This window comes from Schistocerca americana, chromosome 3 (assembly GCF_021461395.2).
Source record: "Schistocerca americana isolate TAMUIC-IGC-003095 chromosome 3, iqSchAmer2.1, whole genome shotgun sequence".
NCBI lineage: Eukaryota > Metazoa > Arthropoda > Insecta > Orthoptera > Acrididae > Schistocerca > Schistocerca americana.
In genome coordinates, this window is record NC_060121.1 from 777,409,919 (window position 1) to 777,437,689 (window position 27,771).

Here is a 27,771-nt window from a genome sequence, read left to right on the forward strand (position 1 = left end):
GGATGTTTGTGGGCCGCAGGAGGTACTATGCGAATGATTTGAAGTTCTTTGGTTGTTGGTGTGTAAAACATCGTGTCGCGTGTCGTAAATTTCCAGTGCGTATATTTATTCTGCTCTTCTTGCTACTTTTCAAAAGAAACTAATCGATCAGCATTACAGTAAATGTAAGTTTAGTGAATTTCTGTAGAAAAGGTGTTTGTTATATCAACATTGAGGAAATGTTTACGTGCCGTATGGCAGACATGATAACGAATTATTCTAAAATTGTAGGGTGTACACAGTAGTACGAGTTACATATAGTCAGTTCTTTATGCTAAGTATAATACCTTTTATTTTCCAGAAAGATGATGCAAATTCACGTTCGCGGTGTGTCTAACCACGTTGTTGAGTGTGAAGGAAGTGAATCCATCGCAGAGATCAAGGCAGGTAGTTCAGCAGTTTATTTTCCAATTTGATAGTTACATTTTTAATCTGACACTCAGGTCGAGTTTTAAAATTAAGTTCTGAGTAGCAGTAGAAGTTTCTTTGACCCACGTCAACCAGTCGATTTGTACTGCTTAATAACTGTATTCTCGAGGCTTCGTTTTGCATTTCAGCATTAAAAGTCCATGTTTTGCTGTTACAAGTCAAAAGTGGTAATGCCCAAAATTGTAATCTGCCATTTTTAAAAACAATTGGAAGATAAGTATTGAAGCGCCTATTAAGTTTATAAACAGTCTCGCTGTATTTAATCTTTCTTAAAAAATAAGAAAAGTCGACTGATTTCCATCATTATAAATGTGTACTGGGTCCTTTTGATGTGTTGGTTATAAGTTTGAGGCACAGTTTAAATTGGTTTCAGCCCTATTTCACAGTAAGTTTATTACAATCTTCCACTTGTTGGTACTGTGCTAGGTGGTGCAGTTGTTAACGTTCCGGATTCTCATTCGGGAGGGCTTCGGTTCTAATCCCTGTCCGGTCATCGTGGTATAAGTTTTCCATGATTTCCCAAAATTTCGTAAGCCAAAGACCTGAGTGGTTTGTTTGTAAGAGCTGAGCCGATTGTCTCATTCAGTGTGAGCTTGTACTTTGTACTTACCTCGTTGTTGACACAGCTAAATACTGATTTTTCTAACATTTGTTGACAGTGCAAGGTAACACAGTGGTCAGCACATTCGGGATCTTCTCTTCATCCTTCTCCATTTGTTGTCAATCAGCTATACTGTAGCTAGGTGATAGTGTGTTATATGCTAAAGGAAGGTGGCTCAAGTGAGTTTCGCTTACCCATTATTCCTTCTTCATTTCCTTAGTTTAAGAACCTGAAAAATTCCTCCAAGACTGCTGAGAATAGTTTTTATGACACAGAAACCCATTATACTAAAATGTAGACTTTCACGGCCGGAAATATCATGTCCATTATAATTATCCGGGCTGTTATGCCGTGGTCGGTTGATGAATTCTGTGTCGATTCCCAACATTTCGTCTCCGACTGCGGAAGACATCTTCAAGGGGGTCCGTAGCTCGATGGAAGGTCCAACACACCCACTGGCTCGCTACTGTAAATAAATAAAATAAAATGACCGCAACCTTCCCAAAATCAACTAAAAATGATATCCATTGGAATCGAACACTGCCTTTGACTTGTATAGGTCAACAGCAACTACTGATACCACACTAAAAATCTCAAAACTTTCACCACCACCACCACACTAATCCAAAAAAAAAAAAAAAAAAAAAAAAAAAAAAAAAAAAAAAAAAAAAAAAAAAAAAAAAAAAAACACCTAGAAAATCAAAATTGGAATCAAACACTTCCCGTGACCTGTTATACTTATGACATCTCCACATATAGCCGTCCCTGCTCCGAGACGTTGGAATTTTAGTAAGCCTCATTTCTTCACGACACACTGAACACTTCACGACTTCAGCCAACAGGCCAAATAGCTGAAGAAATTTTATTAGAGACATCGCACTGTCCTCCATCATCGCCGAAAACCAAAAACTGTTTACCTTGTCAATCATATCCATACCAACCAAAGCCATAAACAATGCAATTTACCAAAATTCACACACGACGAACAGAAAAAAAAAACTACAATAACGTTGACATAACAAAACCAAAATTGTTAACTCACTGAAAAATATTCCACTGAAAGCAGTCACCACCGATACCACACACATGCAATGCTACCACGCAAATGAACCCCTTGTGCCACATAACACACTACCCGTAAACACACCACCAGAGAGAACCACCGACCGCAATAATACGCCACCTGTAAACATGCCACACATTCGAACTAAACCGAAAACATCACCTAACACACAATACATAAACACACCGCCAGAGAACACCACCGATCACATCAAAACGACACCTACAAACACGCCACTCTCACAAACTAAACTCTGCGCCGTCGTGACATCATACACAACAGCAGCCTTATGACATGGGTCAAAGCCGACTGGTGGAATCAGACGCTTCCATTGACCCACATTGCCTTGTTCATTGTGATTGGAGGTGGCAGTTCTTCTTAGTTACCTTCCTGGCAGGCCAACAGCTCAGCGTGGGTTGGAACACCGTCGACACAGATGTCATCATCAACATGAATGAAATCTTCGAAGGTTAGTTCTGATCCTAAGTCTGGTGGGATTGCATTTGTTAATTCTAGTGACTCTGACTGCTGTTCTGAGTTTTCTCTTCATATTACAAACACACACTTTCTGGAACAGTTGTAAAGAATGGTGGAACTGACATTTTTCCAGGCCTTATCAATCACATTTATAGGGATCATAACCGTTGCATATGCCTTCTCACCTCTTACAATACTTTCCAGTTCAAGTGAAACAGTTTCTCTGTCATAGAGTTTTAAAATTTTGTATTATGCCCTGGTCCAATAGTTGCATCTTTGGTGGGAAAAACATCAATTTCGTCTGATCTTGTGGTGATGATTTGGAATGTACAGTGCAGTGGTCCAAAAACATTAAAAATTTCCATTTCTCCTTTTTTGTACCAACATTATCTAATGTCAGCCATTCATTAAACAATTCTTATCATACATGATTTTTTTATTTGAGCAACAAAGTGTGAGGAATGATTTGATTTCCCATCAGACAGCATGGTTTGGCACATCTACCTACTATGAGTGGTTTCAGCTTGTGAGGTCCATCCATTACAGCCTAGGACAGTTATTCTGTCCTTATTCAGTTTGCCTCCATGGCACTTTCCATCTTTGAATGCTAGGACTATGGTGCATGGGTCATAGCCATTTTTTTTAAATGTGATAGCATGACATTTTTTAGAACTTGAGTCACCTCTCGCTTGCAATAAATCCTTCAATCATGAGAGACCAAGCTAAAAATTTGTCTTCTTCCTTCAGCCTGAAACCACTCATGGGAACATGTTGTCCTCTACATGGATTTATCCATTTGAGCAAGCACTTCGCAAGATAGGGAAATTCGCCCTTGCATGACCTTTTTCTTCTTGTGCCAGAGATACTTCCAATGACATGTCTTGATTTTTTTAAAAATCACCAACAATGTAGTTGGTAAAATAGTGAACTGTTTTGTAACAACTTTTTTTAATTTCTCCTATCCACAGCTTCGGTAACAATCTTCTCTCCCCCCCCCCCCCCCCCTTATTAATATAAAGACCCTTGCTCCTTCTAGCACTCGTGGTGTTTCACAGTTTCAAGAAACATGCATTGACTACGACACAGTATGAAAGTAGACTGCAGGCTGAGTGGGATACAGGTCCGTGAAACAAATGGTTGATCTGAGCCTGTACAGGCAATCAAAGAAGTAGTGGGACTAATTGAAAATCGGCCCCCCCCCCCCCCCCCTTCTTGTTTTTAAATTTCTCTTATGAGATTACCATTCAACTTTTCACATTGTCTTAGAAACATTTTCAAATAGTGTTGCTCAGTTCAGAATATTCTATTATTTCACTATTACTGTCTTCTTGAAACTCACATGTTTCCTCCTTTTTTTTCCTCAAACCTGCAGAGTATATTGTTTCACCCTCTTATCTTAAAAATCTGTGCTTACTTTAGAAACATTACATGCTTTCCAATTTCTTTGCTGTTTAATAGGTTGCCAGTTTAATTTCCACTTGGTGCTTGCCAAGTCATTTTTCTGTTTGGTTTCTATCTCACTGTGGAGTAATTTTTGTAGGTTTAATTCCTACTTTTGTATTAATATCCTCGTCTTGTAATGGATTTTCTGCCATTCACTGGTTTCTATAAACTTTAATAGGGTGCATCTACTTACTCATCAAAATACAACCCGAATGGTACTTAGACTTTGATATTTTTAAAACAAATCTTTTTCTTAAGTATCCATAATATTGGTTTTAATATTTTGATGTACAATGAAACCTACACCTAGGTTTCATCCATACTCTGTTCCTTTACACTAAAGCTCACTGGTTTTCTTCTATTTGGGCTTCAGTTTTTTGTGCCACACTTTAAATGAGCATAACATATTGCATTTTGATGTTATTTACTCCTCTGAAAAAATTCTAACCTCTCTGAAGATCTTGTATCTGTGCAATTTATTGTCCCTAAATAAAAACCAGTAGAACCAGTTGAGGCTTTAAGGTACATATTATTGTTTGTTTAGTTAAACAAGATGTAGTAGAATTTTGGTGCCGAAGTAGCTTGGTATGCCCCAAATTGTAGCCTGTAGGTTTTAGCTATACCTCACTGCAATTTGCCAGTTATAGTGAAATAAAGTTCAGTATGCATGTGTCACATGCACATATTAAAACCATAAGAACTGAGGATTAAGGTATCTTCATACTCATCTATAGGTCTACTTCATCTAAATTTGTCTCGTGTCATCAAGACAATGGTGGTGACCTCTAAGGTAGTACAGAAATTTGTCGTGGAACTAGTACACAATTAATGAGATTTTTTTTCTTCATACCTCTTTCTGCTCATTTAATAATCTGTTGGGCTGGTATCTAAATTAGTTGTAAATTTCCACATAATGTAGGCCTACCTTTGTATGTTATGCAGAACATGTGTCAAATCATTGATTCCTTTATACATGCTGCAAAGTTGTATTGGTTACTATCACATTTTGTTTTTGTTCTGTAAAATGTGCTAAATATATTTCTCATTTGGCAAGTATAACTTATGTGCTGCTTGCTAAATGCTTTTAACTTAAATTAGAAACTATTTATATTCTGATTTTGTTTGATAAACAACATGTTAATGGAGTAATTGTAAATGGGTCAAAATTTTACAAGAGTATGAAAATAAAATAAAAATTAATGGGTGCGGACATCATTAAATCTATAGCAACTATGGACCCAGAACCCAGGTTCAAAGAAAATCACGAAATTAATGTCATTCCATTGACTCTAGGATTATTTCTGTCCATGTATTGCTTCTTTAACCTCTGCCAATGATACGTTAATGTAAAACCTGCCAAGCTGCATGATTGTTTAGAGTCCATGTTAAACATTAGATCCCTCTGTAACTGAAAAGGTAAGTCACTTGGAAGGTCAAAAGAAAGTAAGAGGATATTCATGGTTGCCACAAGTTCTGGAAATCGGGGACTATCAGGGAATTTCAAATGTGTCAGGAGAATAGGAGGAAAATTTGAAGAAAATAAGCACTGGAAAAATGGTTTGTTTACTGAGATGTCGTGCATCATCGCAGGCTGGACGCAGCTGAGTACATGCACTTCGTCCCTAGTCCCTCATTTTGACTCCTTCTTCCCTTCCTACCATTTCCCTCAGCTTGCAGTCAGTGCTGCTACCACTTTTTGCTGCTAGCCTAGCAGCTGCCAATGAGAGGCAGGAAGGCATGAGGAATGGTTTGTTTGGATTTGATTCTCAGAAATTGTTGATGCAGTGGCTGGAGATGGCAGTCGTGTGTGCATGAGTTTTCTGAATGATCGTGTGAAAGTGTGTATGCCCTCATTTACTGACAAAGGCTGTGACAAAAAATTTGGTTGTGAAAGTGTGATAGTCGTTTCCACATGCTGGCCTGTGGCTCAGTGATCATCTACATGGTGAGTTGTTACCTGTCATGATTAGTACTGATTCTCAGAGTATTCATGCAAGTTATGTATTGCATGGGTTGATCACCGCGGTCTCATTTCATTAACATGGTGTCTGTGACATGTGAATAGCTGGCCCCAGAAGTGGACCTACATGATGGGCAAAAACTGCAGGCCATTTCTGTGGGTATCTAATGGGTTGGGCTTACCGATCAGAAGCCCATTGTTTCCCACTAATGTGCAGGCCCTGCCCTTTGACTCTTTTCACCGATCTACCCACAGGCCAGGTCTGTTTGTGTGTGACATAATGTGGCAGATTTTCATGGTTTATCCATGGACCCAGGACTGCGGTGTTCCTCGGTAGGCCAGAGGCCTTATTTTGGCACTCTGAAAGGAGTTCATATATCAGAAAGTATGGGCAGTAAGAGGAAGAAAATTGTGGCAATTGCTGGCAGTTCATACACTATTTACGCACATATTTCTTGAAAGAAAGATCACACAGTACCTGTAAAATGAAATGATTATGTGGCATTGATGGCCGGGAGGCTCCGTCTGTGGAAGTTCGGCCACCGCTGCCGGGTTGCAAGTCTTTGGTCAGGTGACACCACATTGGGTGACTTGTGTGTCAGTGATCGTGAAATAACACAACACCCAATCCACGAGTTAGGAAAATCTCCATCCAGGCCAGGAATCAAACCTCGGCCCGCTGCATGGTAGGCAAACATGTTACCACTCAGTTAAGAAGACAAACACACAATTCCTCTAAAATAATCGACATGACACAGTGGGTAATAATTGACAATAATGAACGTAGTAGAACACATATTTTGTTGGTGGTCATCTATAGTGTTGATTTACACAACTCTTCCCCACCTTATATACTTCTTTCAAGGGGCCTACTTTTTTTCTGAGGTTACTTCTGATATCAGTGAAGGTATTTTAAATTTGTCTTGCAGACTCCAAGGAAATGTCTGTTTTTGTCACCAAATGTCTTTGTTTTATTGAAATAAAATATCAGGTCTCAATGAAATAAACATACGATTTGGCTTGCTTTCTCCTCACATGTTTGGAAACACAGAAGTCCCTACATTTTTTGTCAACATGTCTTTATTCAACCTTGAGATCTCGAAATTTTTCAGGGATAAATGATAAAAATTGTCTGGAAAACAGGGAAATATCAGGGAATTTCACTTAAGGAAACTTGGGGCAACCCTGATACTACCTACAATACAACCATGTCTAGTGAAGCACTGCAGTGTTCAAATCAACCTAATAGTATCCCAAACAGTGTGTTTTGAGATAAGGAACCAATGTTTAAAAACTGATTTTGTAGGTGATATGAAATCGTGAATGAGCTACGTGTGTGACGCACATGTTCATAAGCTGCTTATGTTTCATAAGAAACAAGTGCCTGCTGTGTCATCTTTGGTGACAATACTTTGGAAAACGGTAGACAATAACTTGTGATGTGTTTAATGTGTTCATCACTGTTAACAGTTTGCATGATTCTCAGCGGAGGGTTGTTAACCAGTGCAGATACTTGCAGACATGCATTTAATATGTGATGCAGCAGGATGTATGATCCAGAAAAATAAATGAATGTAATGAGAGAAGTTTTGTTACAGGCTTCATCCTAGTACCAATAAATTTATGGCCATTAATAAAAAAAAAAAAAAAAAACTTATAAGAAATGCTCATGCAAGCCACAGAGCCAGAATTTGAGGAGTGAAAATTCATCAATAAGCAAATGTTAAGTTGCCCATGAGACTCCTATGGTAAAGATCAGAGTGTGGAGAATACTACTGGATTGATCCAGTAGTATCCAATTATTGATAATTATACCTGTATCATAAAGTTCATCACATGCAAGCATGGGGGCCAAATGATGTTGGACAAAAGAGTTTAGTTGTCAGTGGACTGTCAGCATAGTACAGGACTTACTACAGTATGTATAGTTCAATGAAGATGCCATTTTCAACTTTGGTGGTCTTCTCATTTCTGGCAATAGCCATGACCACAGTGATGAAAACCCAAATCTCTCGCTTGTCTCACGTAACAACCAACAACTTGTGGCCTCGAAAGGTACTAGATGAACCAATAGTTTATTTGCTCCTACCCTGTTTAAATTGTCCTTGTGGTATATATTAGATGTTCGGCAGCAGTTTTTCTAAATTGCATCTCTTGTTGTCATAGAAAGGGTGTGGTTTACACATTACTTCACTGTCCCTGTTCAATATTAATGACTGTGATCACCTGAACAACAGATACTCGTCATTCCTCATGCTGTCCCATGTTCACAAGATCCACCGCCAGTAACTTGTCCTATAGGGTTATGTGACATCATTGATGTATCAAACCCCAGCAGAAACTGAAGAGGAACTGATTGCTAGGGTCCTAGCTTCCTGTCTTTGGATATTTGAAGCACAATTTTATGTGCCATTATAATACAAACATTGAGACTAGTGGTTGTAACTTTGAACTGTTGCTGTAAGATGTGAGTTCCCTTTTTCATCCTTGCCTCCTGCTCTATATCCAAAGAGGCAGTGCTTTTCTAAAGCCACAGATCTTCTATTTTTAAGGAGAGGAATTCAGTGCCCGATGTGGCCATCATGTTATAGGCTGTTTGTTGCTTCCCTAAATCATTTGAGATGAAGGCCAACATACGTCTTTTGACAAAGTTGCAGGTATTCTCCTTCACCATAGATTTTCTTGCTCTTTGCTCCTGTGGATTTGCTCCTTGTTTATTAGATTTAGTGTGATGTCTGTAGTAGAGGTGAATTTCTTCTTGTCACTTTTTACACATCGTTGTGGATACATTTGTTTTCTGTTGCTAGTTATTACATTTTTTTCCATGTATTGTTCAGCCTTTGCTGACCAGTTCATCCAATTCTTTGGTCATGAGTGCACTGACTTCATCAATTACCTTATTACTGCTCAATTCAGATACTGCTGCCTCCACTTCCAGTGCTCACTGTACATGTAGACTACTTGAAGAGAGCGTCCCCACCCAAGTAGTGTTACCCCCTCTGTAGGTCAATAATATTAAAGTTAAGAGGCTCAGTTTCTTCCATCTTAATTTTAATTGGATGTGAACTGAGTCTCCATTTTTAGTAAACCCAATTTGATGTGTTGGCTTAGTTGGTTATGTATGTGGATGGTAATAAGTGTACCTTTGTCTTATACCTCTTACAGCATTATGGGTATCACAAGCAAGCCCCCTCATAAATCATTCTGTATATAGAAGGAGCTACTTCACCAGTTGTAAAATAAAATATTTAATATCTCACATCTCCCACAGTCTGTGATATAGCAGTTGTTTTATTAATTTTTCATGTATACCTTTTTATATCAGTTAGGTGCTCACTTAGCCAATGTATCTCTGCTGCCGAATATTCTAGTTTTGGTAGCAGATACAGCAGTGGCGGATACAGAAAAACCTCAAGGAGAGGGCACTAAAAATATCATAAACTACCTTTACTTTTACCGTAATAAAATATAATAGTCACATGCAAAGTTTAAGAATTTTATTTAAACTGATTATAAACATATACAAGACAATGCCACCTTATGATATGAAAAAGTTACAATTGTGGTTTTCTTCCTTAAATAATGAATTCTATGCGCCTATTCTCTCTCTCTTCCCAAGCATTTATCCTGACTTGCGGGGTCTGCCGGTTAATTGGACGTGGCATGTTAAGGGGTGGCCAGATGCCCTTCCTGTCGCCATCCCATAAACTCTCCCCCCCTCACCCAAGAAGGAATTAGTGTACCCCAAATGTCTGCGTCTAGTGTAATACATGGAATAGTGTGAATGTATTCAGATGTCTGTGAACCGTGTAACTGAGGCAGAACATGGGAACCAGCTCAGTATTCACCTAGTTGGGTGTGGAAAACTGCCTAAAAACCACATCCAGACTGGCCGGCACACATGCCCTCATCGTTAATCCGCTTGGCGGATTCAATCCGGGGCCGGTGCGCCTACCTGAGTCCAGGAAGCTGAATGTTAGTGCTCTTGGCTACCTTGGCGGGTGAATATTATGCACCTACTCTTCCTGGCAAATTGGTTAATTACATCATCAAATACGATGATGCAGACACACGTGCTACATAGGAAAGTACAACTATTCAGTAACTGGATTCAGTCAAGTCGACTGACAAAAGAAACGAACAAATAGCGTGCGGACTGACTGGCAGGGGCGGTGCAGGTGGCAATGCGGGCAGTCCCGCGAGGGGGGGGCAGGGGGGGTATCCACCACTGAGATGCAATAGGTGGACACATTTCAGAACCACACTCGCATTTTGTAACTGATTTTGCTCAGTATATTTGTGAGCTGATTAAAAATTTGTTGTTGCCTTAATTATTTCAAAAGCAACAGTTACTAATCCTACTTTTGGACATGCTGATCTAGAGTAAGCCAAATGAAACATTTCACATAAAATGTCCAATTTTATTGGTTGCAGAAAGAATGTAACCTACATGCTTCCAGAAGGTGTTAGGCAAATGACTAGTCAGTAGTTTTCATAAATTCCACCTCCGACTTCCGTGCACTTTTGAATTCTCTTGGCAACATCTTTTGTAGCTCCTCTGAGATCGCCTTGGTGTTCTTTTATGAGAGCAGCACAATTCAGAATCTGAATTATCATTTTGTTTCTTTTGTATACGTTTTTTTGTGTAGACTTCACCTTTCAACCATCCCCCCAGGCAAAAATCTGAACGTATAAGGTCTAGATAACTTGTTGACCGAGAAGCATGACCATTTCTGCAGATCTGTCATCCAGGAAATGTTAGATTTAAATGCTGTGTCAGTTGATGACTAGATTGTGCAGGGGCTTCAACATGCTGGTAGAACACGCCCATCCTTAGAACCAAGTGAACCTCTTCCAATAATACTGGAAGCTCATTTTCAAGAAAGTCATGTGATTGGTCCCTGTAAGACAATGTAGTGACACAGCAAGCTGGAAGGTTGCATTAAGAAAATCTTTCACTGGGCGAGCAACATTGAGATGTTGCCTCCTATTGCGTGAAAGCGGTTGTTCCCAAACAGTAATGCTCTTTCAAAGTGGGACCAAAATCTGTACATGGAGATCTTGTTAAAGTGCAGCCACTCTGAGGTCCAGCTTGGGCTCTTAATTATCGTATGGCATCGAAACTTGGTAGATATTGTAATGTGTTAATGCAGAACTGGTGTACGCTGAAAAAGTCTATTGAAACAATAAATTAGTTCCAATTCTGACCACCTGGTGCAAATCTGGCATGTGAATGCAAGAAAGGCATAGAAATGTTTCCATGTGTATTGTGTTAGGAACAGGATATGGGCAGAAAAGCCCGAACAAGTGAGAAAGCCATAGTGTTGATTCTACTATTAACTGCCACTTAACAAAATTTGATGTTGTTGAGATGCAGCATTTGTAAAATGATGTGATCAATAGTTGCTTGCAGCAATTCAGGCAGAATCTGAACATCATTCTTTCAGATAAAGCAGAGCCAAAATCATATGGTCTCAGACCAAATAATCTTTTAGGCCATGCATCTATAAAACCTCTGGATGTAACACGTTCCTGGAAGATTGCATTAAGAAAATCTTTCACTGGACGAGCAACATTGAGGTGTTGCCTCATGTTGCGTGAAAGCAGTTGTTTCCACACAGTAGTGCTCTTCCAAAGTGGGACCACAATCTGTACACAGAGGTTTTGATAATATGCATATGTCACAGTACACCTGACATGCCCTCTGGGTGTATTTTCTTCAAAGAAGAATGGCTTAAGAATAAAGGTGCTTGTGAAACAATACCACCCACACATAAATTGACTGCAGTGGCTCTTCATACACAACACATGGTTTAACAGTACCCCACATGCAGCAGTTCCATGTATTCACTGCACCCTTTAGTATAAAATATGCCTCATCACTCCATAGAATACTGCCTGGTCACACGTTATAGTCGGTCAATAGCAGAAATGGAAGAACAAATCCAGAACTTTCATACCGATCGTAAGGAATCAGTTGCTATGCTGTCTGGACCTTTTACACATACCATTGTAAAATAGACTGCAAAACTTTCTGTACTGTTGACCGCGGGATGGATAATTCTCGTGGCACTATAGTCTGATTTAAAGTAGTTGTCACTTGACGTTTGCGCTGCGAAGTTGCGGCGTTGTCACGTCAAGCACTGGCTGGAGGCAGCTGCCTCAGCGCATCGCTACCCCCGGCGATAGAAAATCGTTTGAAAGCCTGTATCTTCTACAAAAAGTAAGTAAAAAATTTCAAACCCACATATGATGTATATCTCTACAATGTCCGTCAATCTGTCAAATATCTATTCTTAATTTTAATTAGGACGAGAGTTATGTTAATTTGTTTGAAACCATTTAAATTCTCGATTTTGCAAACAGCTTCTAATTTATCACGTCATTACTGAAAAACTATTGGTGTCACAGCAAAATATTTTTTTCCATTCATTACCAAAATAAGGCACTCGGCAAAGAATCCTTAAAAGTTTTCGTAGTGCATCACGTTCCCTGTATATAAATTTCTGAAAACAGCATTTTTAAGCAACCCTATCAGTACTGAACTCGAAACAAGTATGACGTTTAAAATCTCTATCTCCTAGAAATATTATGTAAATATTTTGAAATTTACGTACAGTATCGGTCTCAGTGGTATCTGTAAGCAAATCAAATATCTTTTCTTAATTTTAATTAGGGCCGTTGTTACATTAACTATTGAAGTGTGAGAAATTTTCGCGTCCGGAAACGTTTTCTTCTTTAGATTGCAAATCTCGAAAACTATTACACACATTGAATAACATCTTGGTGTATATACAAATTGAAATAGAATTAAAATTCAGTCTAACTTACCGTGAGGAGATGACGAGAGCTGGCCAAACAGTATTTTTTAGTCTCACAACAGAAATAAGAATTAATCGAAATAAATTCACAAACACAATATTTAATGGCAGTAAGTTCACTACACACTAATCAGACAATGCGAAAACACCGCTTAATTCAGAGTCAGAGTCAGTGGAACTATCCGTCTCGCTGCTCGTATTGACAGATATAATCAAGGCTTCGACACTTTGTTGTAAGATACCTTCATTGTTCCATGCGTCCTGTATCGCTCCTTTCACGTGATGTACTACCTTCTGCCAGTCTTTCGATGTCACAATTTCAACTGCCTCTTTCAAAAGGCGTTCCACTTCAGTTAATGTGAATTTCTCATTTTCTGCAGCAATATGCCGTTTAACCTGAGCCCAAATCAGCTCTATTGCGTTGAAATGGCAATGGTAAGGAGGAAATCCGAGCACTTAATGCCCGTATTTTTTTGCTACTTCATCCACAATGTAAATCAGGTTCTTTGGCTTGTGTTGCGATACAAGTTCTAATAATTCTGCCCTTGTAAAATTACTGTCGAACTGCACCTTATGTTTCTGTAACCAGCTAACAATGTCGTTTTTCCTCGCTGCCTTTGTGGGTGCTTTGTCTTGTATTACTGAATGATAAGGAGTGTTATCCATAACAATGATAGAGTTTTTTGTTAAGTTCTGGAGCACACAGTCTTCAAACCATTTCACAAAAGTATTGTGGTTCATCTCTTCGTGGTAGTCGTAGGTCTTATTTGAACTGAATAGCAGGAAACAATTTGGAATGAAACCTTTTGAATTTCTGGCATGTGCTACAATTATCCTTTTTCCTCTGCCGATCGGAGCTGCCATACTTTCGCTGATGATACCGTCTGTCCAGCCTTTTTTAAACTGTGTCCTGCATTCACCCACGTTTCATCAAGCCAAACGATATCATCAAAATTTGTCCCCACTAATTCTCTAAGAAAGCGGCATCGCCAGGCTGCAATATCTTGGCGTTCCATTAGTAACTTTCTGCCAGAGATGGATTTATAGCGGAATCCTATCTTCACGACTCGTAACAAAGATGATTTACTACCCTGAAACAGGTCAGCCGCTGTGAGGGTAGCATGTAGTTTTTTGAGTGTTGGATACTCCTTCCTCGAATAAAATGCGTATATTTGACGACGAATGCCATCTTCCTGAAAAGAGTCAAGTTTTGTGACCCTCTTCTCTAGTCGCCTCTTTTTCTCAGGTGTATCCAATTTAGATGATTCACTTGAGCCTTCTTTCGTGAATTTCTCCTTGCAGATTCTTATTACTGATTGTTCGCTAACTTGCAGAGCAGCTGCAGTTCACTCCACCACCTCATCCAAAGGAACGAGACGCCCTCCTGCATCCCTCTCTCTCTCAAAAGACTCCCTTAAGGAACACACGTATTCACGCGCCTGACTGCGTATAACGGCCCCATGTCCGCCACTTTTTGGAGCTTTCCGAGGAGTGTGCAGCCTCGGCCTCCCTCTCTTGCGACTGCTTTAATCAGACATCGTAAACACGTGAAGCTACAAGTCACTCAAATCTCTCCCCCGCACGTCTACAACGGCTCGCTGAGGACTGGCTGGCACAATGCCTTAGTCAGCTCAGCAGAGCGATGTGGCAACGCAGTGGCAGCTGACAGCGCTGGCTGCCATTGGTTTATTGGTGGCGGGAGCCCTGCAGCCCGTTGCCTGTCAAGTGACAACTACTTTAAATCAGACTATAATGAGCAGCAGGACTATCCAAGGCAGGTGGTGCGTTGCCAATTACCCCAGCAACAACCTAGTCAGTAATTTGTCGGGATAGGACACATTCCTCTTTCAGGTGCTACATAAGCTCACCCGTCTTTCTGAATTTCATTACCATCTCCCTTAAATCATTTAATGACATCAGATCTCTCCTCAGATCTTTGTCGGCAATACTCTCTCAATGCAGCACTGTAATTGCTGCTGTTCACATAAGACAGTTTCACTGATAGCACGAGGTCTCTCTTCTCAGTAACCGTGTTGTTCACTCACGTTATGGCGTGCGAAATGAGAATGTGGATCTCGTACAGTCATGGCCACAAATGGGACAAATTTTGTTTTCCTTCATATATTGGTTATGTGTTAATGCATTAGCATATCTACAAAGTTTCACTGCCATACAATAATTGCAGTCCACACTTGATCTCTGTGAATAGCTGCACTTCACTGATAAACACCCAGTATTAAAAGTGGATCAAACAAGATCATTGGATGCTCTAATGGACCCCCTGCCTCAGGAGCAGTAATGGCAGAACATCTGAGGAGAAATTTTAAGCATAATTAATGTAAATTTCCTGATAATGCTGTAGTATTTGGTGCAGAGTTCAACTTCCCACCTATAAATTGGGAAATTTAAGTGATTAGGGCAGGACAGGGAATCTTGTGAAATTGTTTGAAATGCCTTGTCTAAAAATTTCCTTGATCAGTTAGGGAACTAATTCGTGAAGGTAACATTTTATACCTGCTCCTGACAAACAGACCTGAACTTTTCTATGTAGTTGTCGTAGAACAGGAAATCATTGAATACACAGCAGTAAATAGCAAGAGCAACAAAAAGCAATTTCAGATTACTTGAGTGGTCAGCATGAAAATATCTCCAGCACTAACCGTGTTGAGTGTCAATGGATAAAGTTAAAGAGCATTGTACTATATGCTTTAGACAGGTATGTTCCAAGAAAAGTTGTGAGTGATGGACAAGACCTGTCCTGATTCCCCCATGTTAGAAAGCTGCTCAGAGCTTTACTGAAAATTTAAATGTAGCTGAAGTCTCACAGAGAAGCAAATGTGAAGAATGAAGCGAAAATTTACATAAGGAGAGCCATGTGTGCAGCAAATTAGAAAGTAAAATTCTTTCTAGCTGCTTGACACAAAATCGTAAGAAGTTTTGGTCATATGATAAATTGATAGAAGCCATCTGTCCAGACTGCTGTGACCATAATGGCATTGAAACAAAGGACGACACAGAAAAGGCCAAAATACTGAATGCCTTTTACCAAATCACAGAGGATGTTGGCACTGTAGTGCCTCCTGTATTCGCCACACAAATGACAAAATGGCTGATAATGAAATAAGTGAGCATGGGATACAAAATCAGCTGAAATCCCTCAACATGAGAAGGCCACTGGATGTGATGGGATACCAGTATGGTTCTGCTCAAAGCATGTAAAAGAACTTGCCCAACTTCTAATGGCAGTGTACACTAGGTCTTTGGAGGAGCAAAGTGTTCCTAAAACTATAAGCCTATATTTCTGATGTTGGTCAGTTGTAGACATGTTTTATCTTTGTGTGTTATGACATTTCCGGTGACCAAAAATCTGTTCTGTAGGAATCAACAAGGATTCTGAAAATGATGATCTTGTGAAACACAGCTCGCTCTGTACATTCATGAGACCCAGAAGGTGGTAGATACTGACACCGGGATAGATGCCGTGTTTAGCTTCGTGTGTCACAATTGATGTTTTTGGTACTGGTGTAATTTTTCATAATTTAAATCAATGATGCTGTGCTCTTTGACTTACATAAGACCAGTCAATACAGTTCCACACCGCCACCTAATGAACAAAAGAAGTGAATACAGAATATCAGACCAACTGTGTGATTGAATTGAGAGGTTTCTAGCAAATGGAATATAGAGTGTCGTTCTCAGTGGAGAGAATTCTTCACATGCAAAAGTGGCTTTGGGCATGAATATTACAGGTCCATTATTTTCCTAGAGGTAACTTCCACCATGTGGAACACCAATACATGTAGAAATCCTACATGGACTTGTCGAAGGACCACATGCTACCACCTTAATAATGTCTGCTGGTTCATGCATGCTGCACCCTTGTCACACAATTTAGTCAAAATGCAGATAAACACTCTTGAATCTTGTACCCTGTGGTTAGCAAATCATCTACCGTATTCTCTTCAAGCAGTAGCGGAAGCAGCATTTCCATTCAAAACCTGTATACGAATACCGCATCGGGATTATCAGCATTTGTAAATAGATGCAGCATGCTTAAACAATACAGTAGTATCACACAACAAATCACACTCTCAGTTGAAAAATTTAGTTATGGAAACTCAAGCACAACTTTGAATTATAAATATTAATTGTCTATGTTCTATAGAAAGTTTCGGTGTTTTATTTTATTTCACATTAACTTGAAGTATTGTTATTTGATTATGTATTACAGGAGACTGATTTAGTCTACTTTTTTGCAGGATCACATCTGTCACCTGGAAGGTGTAGAGAATGTTGGTGATACTTTCTTGTACTGTGCTGGATCTCCATTAGCAGATGATGTTACAGTGTCTGCACTGCCATCCCTCGAATTAGATTTCACTGTTAGCTTAAAAGGAGGAAAGGTCCATGGATCCTTAGCTCGAGCAGGGAAGGTTAAGGGTCAGACGCCAAAGGTAAGGGTTGAATCACTGAAAGAAGTATTGCATGTCTGCCTCAAAACAGCTACATGTAGTTTCTCCTTATGTACAGTATGCTTTAGTAATGTGTAGTTAATCATTTTGCATAGTCTCTTAATGTTAAGCATTTTTCTTCAGCTGCTGTAATTGGTGTTACTGTTCTACCATCAACCCTACATAACTTTATACGGAGTATTTGATACTGCTTTTTGTACTTCTTTACTGCGACATTTTACACTTTGCTCTTTGGTTGGTAGTTTTTGAACAGAGCAGTGATACTTTCGTACAAACTCATAATTTAAAAGCATTGTTACCAAGTTGTGCTTAAAATATTTTTACTCTCACCTGAGTGAACGGTTTGTTCAGTTACAATTTGTTGGGTTTTAGTTTCCAGTACGTTGTAATAGGAAACTGACAGCAAAGGAAAATTGTAGTGTAGTTTCATGGTAGCGAACAACAATGAGCAATAAGCAGAGAATCTATACACAATAAAAATAAAGATTAATATTAACAATATTTGCTATAATATGAGCTTTTACATACCAGTTATGAGAGTTCCAAGTATCAGAAGTTTCTCAAGAGCATTGACAGAAAGCTAAGAACTAGGAAGGCTTACAACACATGGATTAGGACACGCAATATTGTCCATTTCATGATTAACCCCAGACTTTGAGCTCATATTCTTGTTATATTGCATGACAAACATTGATGTGTTGTACCTTGTTGGAATTGTGGAAATGTATGGTTGTTTTTGGTGTATGAATATTATATTTTAGTTGAACAGAGAGGGGGGGGGGGGGGTGATGTACATGGTGATATTTAAGAGAAAGTGTACTTATCAAGCTTTTTTGCTGACTGTAAACTTTGAAGAGTCACAGAAGCAAGACCATAATTATGTTAATTGTTTCCTTTCCTTGGTTTAAAGATAGACCTATTCTCCATTTGAAGGTTGATTTTTGTTGGTTTCCAATTAGTCCTTGACTGCCAAAACTTGTGTAACACTGATACTTATGAACAGCATGGAAAGTGTAAACACCAGCTCTGTGTTGTTGTCTTTTACAACTGTTATATTTTTATGAATGTAACTCTGCTTAAAACACTAATAGCATGTGTTTAATTTATTCGCTTTTGTGTCCTTATGTTCCATGTGCTCATGTACGCTGTATGATTATCTCAGAGAAAGTCTTCAGGAATGGTATGGCTGGAAAGAAAGAATTTGAACTATGTCCAGGCCGAGAAAAAGATTATATTGTGCCACATTTGGTGCGAAGATGGGTTTATGCAAAACACCGGTTTACGTCGTGTTGGGCAAAAAGGAGGTGCAAATTATCATTCTGAGATGAATGCTAAACACTATGAAGATTGAAGATTGGTTTAGGTACAGACTCAAAAACTGCAGAACAGATCTCCAGTTGTTATAGATCAGGCTCCATACCACACAATGCTAAATCAGTATCACAAATCCAATCTGTGAAACAGAGGAAGAATTCTATTACTAAACAGATGAAAAGCAATAGCGTAGAGCCTCTGTCTGTATCATCAGATGAGGAACTTACAAAATTAGGTCTAATGGAGCATGTGCAACTGCACTTCAGGTCACAAGAATACCTTGTGAAAAGTACATACTTAGTGGACAAGGAAATTAAACTACTGTGGTTGCCTCTGGCATTTTGCAAATTCAGTGCCATTGGACTTATTTGGGTCTTTGTCAAGAACAAGGTAACAAAGGAGAACAAGAATTGTAAGATAAATGATACTTTGCAGTTGTGTTGCTCCACACAGGTAAATGTCCCCCAAAGAGAGAGAGAGAGAGAGAGAGAGAGAGAGAGAGAGAGAGAGAGTGTGTGTGTGTGTGTGTGTGTGTGTGTGTGTGTGTGTGTTGGGGGGGGGGGGGGCAGCGGCGTGTGTACAAAAGTGGAGTTCAGTGGAAATCCACATGAAATAATTTGGTGAACTGAAATGAGGGTCAGAAAAGACAAGGAGACTGAACAAGGAGGACTAAAATGGTAGAGATGCAAATGTAGGTGATTTTAAGGAAATGAAACTAAAAATTTGAATAATGATGTAACATAATTTTATGCAAATGTAGGGTAATAACTGCCAATTACAAGAAGGCAAAATTGCTGTCCAGTACTTACTTTTAGGTGGTGAAATTCCTAGTACTGCCAATAAACATGTATGTGCTCTGTCGGTCAGTGGGTTTCTCTCAGCTGAGAGTCTGAGTAATGTGTCCTGCCTTTCCAACCTCCCCCAAGAAGTCCTTTATCCTTTCCCAAAGGAGGAGTGCATGAGCTCCGAAAGCAAGGATTATCTTTATCCACAATCACTAGTATTACGAATGTAAGAACTGGTTAGCTGTCTCCTTGTAATTATCAGTTAAGTTTTTCCAGTAATACTGGTACGAGTCACCCACATCTCCCATGCCCCCAATGAACCACGGACCTTGCTGAGGTGTGATGGCTTGTGCACCTCAACGATACAGTTAGCTGTACTGTAGGTGCTACCACAATGGAGGGGTATCTGTGGAGAGATCGGACAAAATGCGATTTCTGGAGAGGGACGGCAGCCTTTTTAGTAGTTTCAGGGACAGCCATGTGAAATTATTGATTCATCTGTTCTTGAACGTAGCCATTCTGTGCTAGTACTTGCAAACGACTGAAAGCAAGGGGAAGTAGACGAAGGTGAAATGGAGGATATGATACTGCGAGAAGAATTCGATTGAACATTGAGAGACCTGAGTTGAAACAAGGCCTTCAGAGTGGACAACATTCTCCCAGAACTACTGATACCCATGACAGAACTATTCCACGTGATGTGCTAGGTGTATGAGATGGTGAAATGTGCTAAGACTTCAATTACAAAGAAGATAGTTGTGAATAATACTGAACCATCAGTTCAGTAAATCGTGGCTGAAGTGCATTAACATGAATTACTTGCAGAAGAATGAAAAAACTGGTGGAAGCCAACCTCGGGGAAGAACAGATTGGGTTCCGGAGGGACATCGGAATGCGCAAAGAAATACAGATGCTACACCTTACCTTTGAAGATAGATTGAAGAAAGGCAAATCTGCATTTATAACAGCAGAAAATTTAGAGAAAGCTTTTGACAATGTTCTCAGGACTACACTCTTTGAAATTTTGAAGATTGCAAGGATAAAATACAGAGTGTAAAAGGTTTTATACCACCAGATGGCAGTTATTACAGTGGGGGGTATGAAAGGGAGTGAATGGTTGAGAAGGGAGTGATGTCAGTGTTGTAGCCTATCCCAAATGATGTTCAGCATGTACATTGAGCAAGCAGTAAAGCAAACCAAAGAAAAATGAGACACTAAAAGTATTAGACTAGTTTTGCTATTTGGGCAATAAAATAACTGATGATAACCGAAGTAGAGAAGATATAAACTATAGACTGACAACTGCAAGAAAAAGAGAACCTGTAGAAGGAAATTCGTTAACATCGAATATAGATTTAAGTGTTGGGAAGTATTTTCTGAAGGTGTTTGTTTAGAATGTAGCCTTATACGGAAGTGAATTGTGTTCAATAAGCAGTTCAGACAAGATGAGAATAAAATATTTCGAAATGTGGTGCTACAGAACAATGCTGAAGATTAGATGGATAGATCGTGTACCCAATGAGGAGATACTGAATAGAATTGGAGAGAACATAACGTGTGACATAACTTGACTAAAAGAAGGGAATTGGTTGATAGGTCACATTCTAAGACATGAGGGAATCCTCAATTTAATATTAGAGGGAAGCTTGAGGGGGAGGGGGAGTAAAAATAATGTATGGAGACAGATGAATACAGTAAGCATGTTGAAATGGGTGTAGATTGCAGTAGTAATTCAGAGGTAAAGAGGCTTGCACAGAACAGATAGCATGAAGAGCTGCAGCCAGCATTCGGACTGAAGATCACCACCACAACAGGAAAGACATTTTTGTAAGAATAAAAGGGCAGATAATGTGAAAATTTGGGTATATTAACATGCTGAGTGTAGTAGTGAAACAACAAAGCAGAAGCAGGGTTACAATATAGTTTTAAGTGAAGGTGAAATATCATAGAACTGCAGAAGCTGGCAGTAGGCTGCAGTGAGAGAGAGGTGAGAAGGAATGTAAAGTACATACCATAGAATCCCAGTGCTCTGCAGTGTGTGAAACATCTTGGATAGCAATAATGCCCTACATGTTCTGACCCAGGAATTCTGAAATCATTTGTGCTGCTCTTCGTTGCACTAATTCCCTCATATTTCCCCAACATCTGCCTCAGCATCATGTCATTACATATGTTTTGTAATTTAACTCTCCCCTCTCCAGTCTCCCTTTTTTTGTTATTTTTATTTCCGGAATATGAATTAATTTTCTTAGTTTTTTATAGTGCCTTGGTACAAGCATGCAAGGAGAGTACTATAACCTAATGACCATATTGATTTAGCTTCTCCCATACTTTTCTGTCAATTTTCAGGAAAAAGTTTCATGGTTTTAGAATTCATGGCTTTGGGGATTGAACAAGAATTAGTCTTGATTATACCGTGATTTGATACATGCTAGATGTGTGTTTCATATTACGTTGAGGCCTCCACTCTTGATTTGGACCTGATTAACCATTGTGGTGTTCATTTAGCCACTGGTGCCTCTTGCACTAGCCCTGTCTATAATCTTCTGGTTGATGCTGGGATCCCTCCATTTTCAATTAGGTGGCTTACCATTCCTATTGTTTTCTTTTTGCGGCTTTGGGCTGTTGCCCTCCCACTCGCGGGATTACTGGTTGGGCGCTGCCTCACTTCTCTCTGACATAATTTCAGTTTCCCCTCCATGTCCTCTTTCCCACATTCTATCCCGGCTCTCCCCCCCTCCCCCCACCCCTTGCTTAGTTCTTCAGCCATGGGTTTTGATGGCTTTTTTCTGGTGACTGAAAGCTTCCATCATTCCATTGGTGTTCCATTGTTTGTTATGAACACTCTTACGGGAGTTCAGGATGCCACTGTTTTACACACTGATGGCTCTAAATTGTTGAAGATGTGGGATATGCCTTTACGTCTTCTGTTTGCACGGAACACCATCTCTTGCCTGCCATGTGTGGGGTGTTTACTGTGGAATTGATAGCCTTCTATCAGACCCTCTGTTTTATTAGAGTCCTCCTTCACCTGAGTTTTGTTATGTTGACCCATCACCACCCATTTGTAGTTGTGGGGCTCCACTGAAGGTGATCAGTTTTTTTTTTTTTTTTTTTTTTTAAACTGCCCCTGGCCCTTTGCACTAAATATGCCCTCCCACTTTCCTTGTCTTGGGGTGTTAGCGGACGACCCTTGCATGGTTACGTCTTTTCTTGGTTTCTTTCGTGAAAGTGGTTTGTACTCTCAGGTGTAAGTCCTTGAATCTTCTGAAATTAGTCCCTTAGTTAGCGTAAGGTGTTGGATGGAGTCTTTAACCTTGCCTCCACACCACTCAAGTTCTTCCCACCATGACTCATCTGTTGTGCTGTTTTGTTTTTCCTTTTCTTGTGTCTTCTTCCCATGGTGTAGTTACCATTGTATCATGATTGTGGTGTGGTGTGTCGGGACAGGTCGGTGGCAATGCTGGTGCCCATCGCGCATAGGATTTCCTCTTTGCAAGTTGACTGGACTGTGCTGTTTGTGTTGTTCCTACCTTGCTTTCTGGCATCCTAGATCATGGGATCACTTATCTCTCCGTTTGCCCCCCCCCCCCCCCCCCCAAGGGACTCACAGTTCTTTCATGAGTTCTTGTGTGGCGCACACATGGCCTCGAGGTATTGCAGCCAATTCTTCCTTTCCTGGCTGCATTTCCTATTTCCTTCATCTTGCCCTCCCTCTGTATCCTCGCTCCTTCCCCGTTGCCCCTCCTTCCCCTCTCTCGGTGTTCTGATTTATATTGACCTGGCTATCCACCTGGCTCGAAATTTTTTTCATTCTGCCTGTTATTTCAACCTTTTTGGTATTTATATCCCTGCTCAACATTTGACCTTCACTTCTAAATTTTCTGTTTTTAATATGAGCCATATGGGGAAGAACTCCCTCCGTAGCTTCTACAGTGTGGATTGCGCTCCCCCCCTTCCTTTCCCTCTCCCTTCCCTGCTGTAGCCCCCTTCCACTCTGCTAGGTCACCAGCATGTGTAGCCAGTGAGTGTGGTGGGACCGTTATGTACCCATCTGGCTAAGCTGCCTGACAACACAGGAATCACTCTACTGATACCTGAGCTGTTCCCTCCCTATGTATGACAAGGAGTGGTTGCTTGTCTTCTTGGAGCATCGGAACTCCTAGCAACGACCGCCTGGCGCTTGCTGTGGTGCCCCTGGTCTCAGTGGATGGCAACAGGGCAGATGCTTGGTGCATGAAGAGTATCAGGCTGCAAAAATCTGGCCATTCTCAAACAGCAGTCTCTTTGAATGGTGAAGGATCATTGAATGCTGCTTTGTATGACCCGGCAGCCTTCCCTTCCTTGGCTACACCATGGGAAGAGGGATAGTCTTGCTGTCTTGGGATGAAACACTTTCCCTGCTACCTCATCTGTAGTAGGACGGATTTGGGACACATTCACTGCCACAAAGACAGTGTTTTTTGTGGAGAATATCAAGGAAAATAAGGTGCGGTGGGTCTCCCTGTTGATCAAAGCCTCTTCTGCCACCCAGTCTGCAGCTCTTCGTGCTTGTGATTGTCTTGGCAATATCTTAGTGACTTTACTCCTCACCATTCTCTGAATATGATCCAAGCAGTCATTTTTCATAGGGACTTCGTCCTGCAAAGTGATAAGTAACTCTGGGCTAATCTGGAGCAATGCAGGATTCATTTTGTTCAACGTGTGCAGAAGGGTCGCAGTGACAACTGCCTTCAGTCTGGCTTTCGAGGGGGATACCCACCCAGACAAGGTCAAGATTGTGTGCTGCAGGAGTGACGCGAAGCCGTTCATACCGCCATCCATGAGGTGCTTTTGATGCTTTCGTTTTGGGCATAAATCTTCCCACTGTATGGCGGACCCTTTGTTTTATGACTGTGGACACCCACTCCATGAAGGAAGCCCCCTGTGTTCTGCCACCTGTGTGTGTCAGTTGTCATGACCACCACTCCCCTTGCTCGCCGGATTGCCCGGCTTAGAAGAGAGAAAAGAAGATCCAAGATTACAAGTCCCTGGATCGTCTGTCTTATGCTGAGGCTCGCCAAAAGTATGGGAGGCTCCATCCAGTGTCACTATCTGTAACTTTTGCCTCTGTTACATCCTTTCCCCCCCTCCTCCCTGTTCCTTACCCCAGCCCCGTCCCCCTCCCCCTCTCCGGCAGTTCCCATGGCCGCTCGTCCGCTCCCACTCCCCAGCCAAAGAAGTGCCTCCTTTCTTTCTGCCGGCGTCTCTCAGGCCGGAAGACTCCTACCACCCCTCAGCCATGAGACGAACCATCTGCGCACCCCCAAGGTCACTCGCTCTCTTCCAGGGTCATGCAAACTGTGGCAAGGTGCCTCAGGCAGCATAGCTATCTTGCATGCCACCATGGGGGAGTGCCACTTCAACGGGTAGGGGTCTCCTAATTGACCAACTTATTATGGATCTCGATTTGTCTCCCCTCAATGATGGTTCACCTACCCACTTCAGAGCTGCTCATGGCATCTTTAGTGCTATCGAATCTCATAATGTCCTCCCTTGTGGCTTCGCTGCATTGGTTATCCCATGATGACCTTTGTGACAGTGACCACTTTCCGGTGATTCTATCAACCCCCCTCCCTGCACTGCCTCCAGGCAGACAGGCCCCACATTGAGCATTCCACTGGGCCAATTGGCCTGTCTGCTGTGCACTTAAACACGTCCCTCTCGATTTGCACTGATGCGGTCGTGCAACGTGTGTCTGCCACTATTCTTCATGTTGCTGGCACTGCTGTCCCCGTATCCACAGGTCCCCCTTGTCGTCGACCAGTACCATGGTGGACCAAGTATGTCGCAGTCGCTGTCCAGGACTGCCGGCAGGCGCTGCAGAGATTTAAATGATACCCTTCACAGACCAATCTCCTCACTTTTAAGTGTCTCCATACTAAGGCTCTTTACCTTACTAACTGCCGGCACACAACGTGGCTTGCCACCATAACATTTTAGTTATCCTCCATGGCTGGGTCTTTCGTGGTCCCCTTCCAATTTTTATCTGTGAGTTTTTATCTCACCGGCTCTTCTGGGTTCAAGTTGGCACTTTACTCAGTGGCCCTTGGATTCAGAAGAATGGTATCACACAGAGTTCTGTGCTAAGTGTCACACTCTTCCTCATAGCCATTGATGGGGCTTGTAACCTCTGTTGGACCTGTGGTTACCCCGGCAAATTATGTCAACAGATTTTTGTATCTGGTGCAGCTCCCACTTGGTAGCCTATGCTGAGTGCCGGCTCAAAGGAACCGTCTGACGGGCCTCTGCGTGGGCCACTTCCCATGGCTTCCAGTTTTCTCCCTCTTTAATGCGAGTTATGCATTTTTGTCATGGACCCACAGTACACCCCGATCTCTAAATTTGTTTAGGCGACCAACTCCTCATTGTAGCACAGTCCTGTTTCTTGGGCCTTATTTTTGATAAAAAGCTGACATGGCTGCCCCATATTCGCCACCTAAAGACTACATGCATGTGGAAGCTTAATGCTGTCTCCGTCATGGCCCTTGTCCATCTTTACTATGCTCTGGTCTTGTCCAGACTAGATTATGGTAGTCAGGTTTGTGGCTCTGTGGCTCCTTTCACTTCGCAACTGCTTGACCCTGTTCACCATTATGGGTATGTCTGGCTGTTGGTGCCTTTTGCACTAATCCTGTTGACAGTCTCCTCACAGAAGTGGGGATTCCCCCTCTACAAATACGACAGAACCAACTCCTGATTTCTTACGCAATCTACATTCACCAGTTACCTGACCATCCCGTGTACTGTGCCCTCTTTGCCAATGAGGGATGTCTCCCTCCTGACACCTGCCCACAAGTGGGATTGCTGGATGGCATGCGTCTCACTGCCATCTGTCGGGATCTCCATCTCCACTCACTAGAATGCACCCTGTGTCTTTCCTCCGATATCCCCCCTTGGATGGTGCCTAGACCATGGATTAGGACTGATCTATTCCAGGGTCCTAAGACCTCCGTTGCCCTTATGGTTTTCCAAAATCTTGTACATGCCATCCTTGCAGAGTTCCAGGGTGCCACCGTCTTCTACACTGATGGTTCTAAGACAATCAATAAGGTGGGATGCTCATGGTAGAGCTCCTCGCCATCCACAGAGCCCTCCATTTTGTTTCTCAGGCCTCCCTCCACATTATTTTAATTTGTTCACACTCAATGAGCAGCCTGCAGGCTATTGACCGATGTTACTCTCGTCACCCTTAGGTGTCTGCTGTCCATGACCACCTCTCTGCTCTTGGCCGTGCTGCCTGCTCAGTTGTCTTTCTCTGGGTTCCAAGTCATGTGGGCATCCCAGGGATGAACTGGCTGACTATTTGGCTAGAAAGCAGATACTTACCCCCTTTTCCTTACATGATTTCACCTGCGGATATGTGGATCTACGTCAAATCCCTCTTTGCCCAAAAATGGAATGACATCTGGTGTGCTACTGCTCATAGTAATAAACTCCGCACAATCAAGGAGTCTACTGCAGTTTGGCTCTCTTCCTTCCGCTCCTCGTGGAAAGATTCCACTGTTTTATGCTAAGTATAGTCTTTCTGATTCTTTAAATTTAAAATTAGCAGGCAATTCATGGATGGTTGAACTGGTCCTCAGTTTACTTCGTGAAAGTGGGTTTTTATTTCTGGGTATAAGGTTTTACTGTACTCTTGGAGAAAGGGCAGGGTGGTTGTGGTTGGGACCTCTCTCCATGTCTTCTTGGTCTGGGACCGCATGACCACTCTCCCATGCTAAGACTGCCCTTCTGTTCCAGATCTTTGATTGGGTCCTACCTTTTATGCTTATAACTGTGTGTGTTTTAACTTTATTATTTTATAATTTGACTCCCCTGACTTGATCCTCTTTCTTCTGTGACTAACTTCGGAATCGCAGGACTGATGACCTCGCTGTTCGGTCCCATAAACCCTCTCAACTAATCAGTCAGTCAGTTTGATCCACTCCCCTAAATCAACCAACTGTCCATTCTTGGTTCAACTGTTTGACTCATAATTGGGCAATTGATGCAAACTTAGTGTACTAAAATTCAGCAATTGAGGGATTAAGTAAGTGAATTTTTGTTTCAGGTAGAGAAGCAAGAAAAGAAAAAGAAGAAGACTGGCCGAGCCAAAAGAAGAATCCAATATAATCGTCGATTTGTCAATATTGTACAGACATTTGGTCGTAGAAAGGGACCTAATTCTAACTCTTAAATTTCTAGAATGGAAAGTGCAATTTGGTTTTCATGTAAAAATGCTTGGATTGATGATAATCTTAAGTGTGGGGAGTTCCGTTACCAAACATTGCCATCTTGTAATGTACAGATTTTTGTGTATCAATAAACAAATTATTTGATGTTAAA

The 27,771-nt window shown here is 41.2% G+C and overlaps 1 protein-coding gene across 2 annotated transcripts; it reads left to right on the forward strand.

The window, feature by feature from the left end:
- LOC124606970 lies at positions 1–27,771 on the forward strand. Of its 2 annotated transcripts, none has more exons than XM_047139111.1 (4): positions 1–164; positions 341–422; positions 17,093–17,287; positions 27,497–27,771. In XM_047139111.1, the coding sequence occupies exons 2-4, from the start codon at positions 345–347 to the stop codon at positions 27,620–27,622; spliced, it is 399 nt and encodes a 132-aa protein (XP_046995067.1). In that variant the 5' UTR covers positions 1–164; positions 341–344; the 3' UTR covers positions 27,623–27,771. The 2 variants fall into 2 exon arrangements, with proteins under 2 accessions (XP_046995067.1, XP_046995068.1); XM_047139112.1 differs by having other exon boundaries at positions 27–95.

What these genes read in the sequence shown, in the direction of transcription:
- LOC124606970 (XM_047139111.1), top strand. Translation starts at nt 345, where the DNA reads ATGATGCAAATTCACGTTCGCGGTGTGTCTAACCACGTTGTTGAGTGT. An exon ending in AATCCATCGCAGAGATCAAG is followed by an intron (nt 423 to 17,092) that starts GCAGGTAGTTCA and finishes ACTTTTTTGCAG; the next exon opens with GATCACATCTGTCACCTGGA. An exon ending in TTAAGGGTCAGACGCCAAAG is followed by an intron (nt 17,288 to 27,496) that starts GTAAGGGTTGAA and finishes TTTTTGTTTCAG; the next exon opens with GTAGAGAAGCAAGAAAAGAA.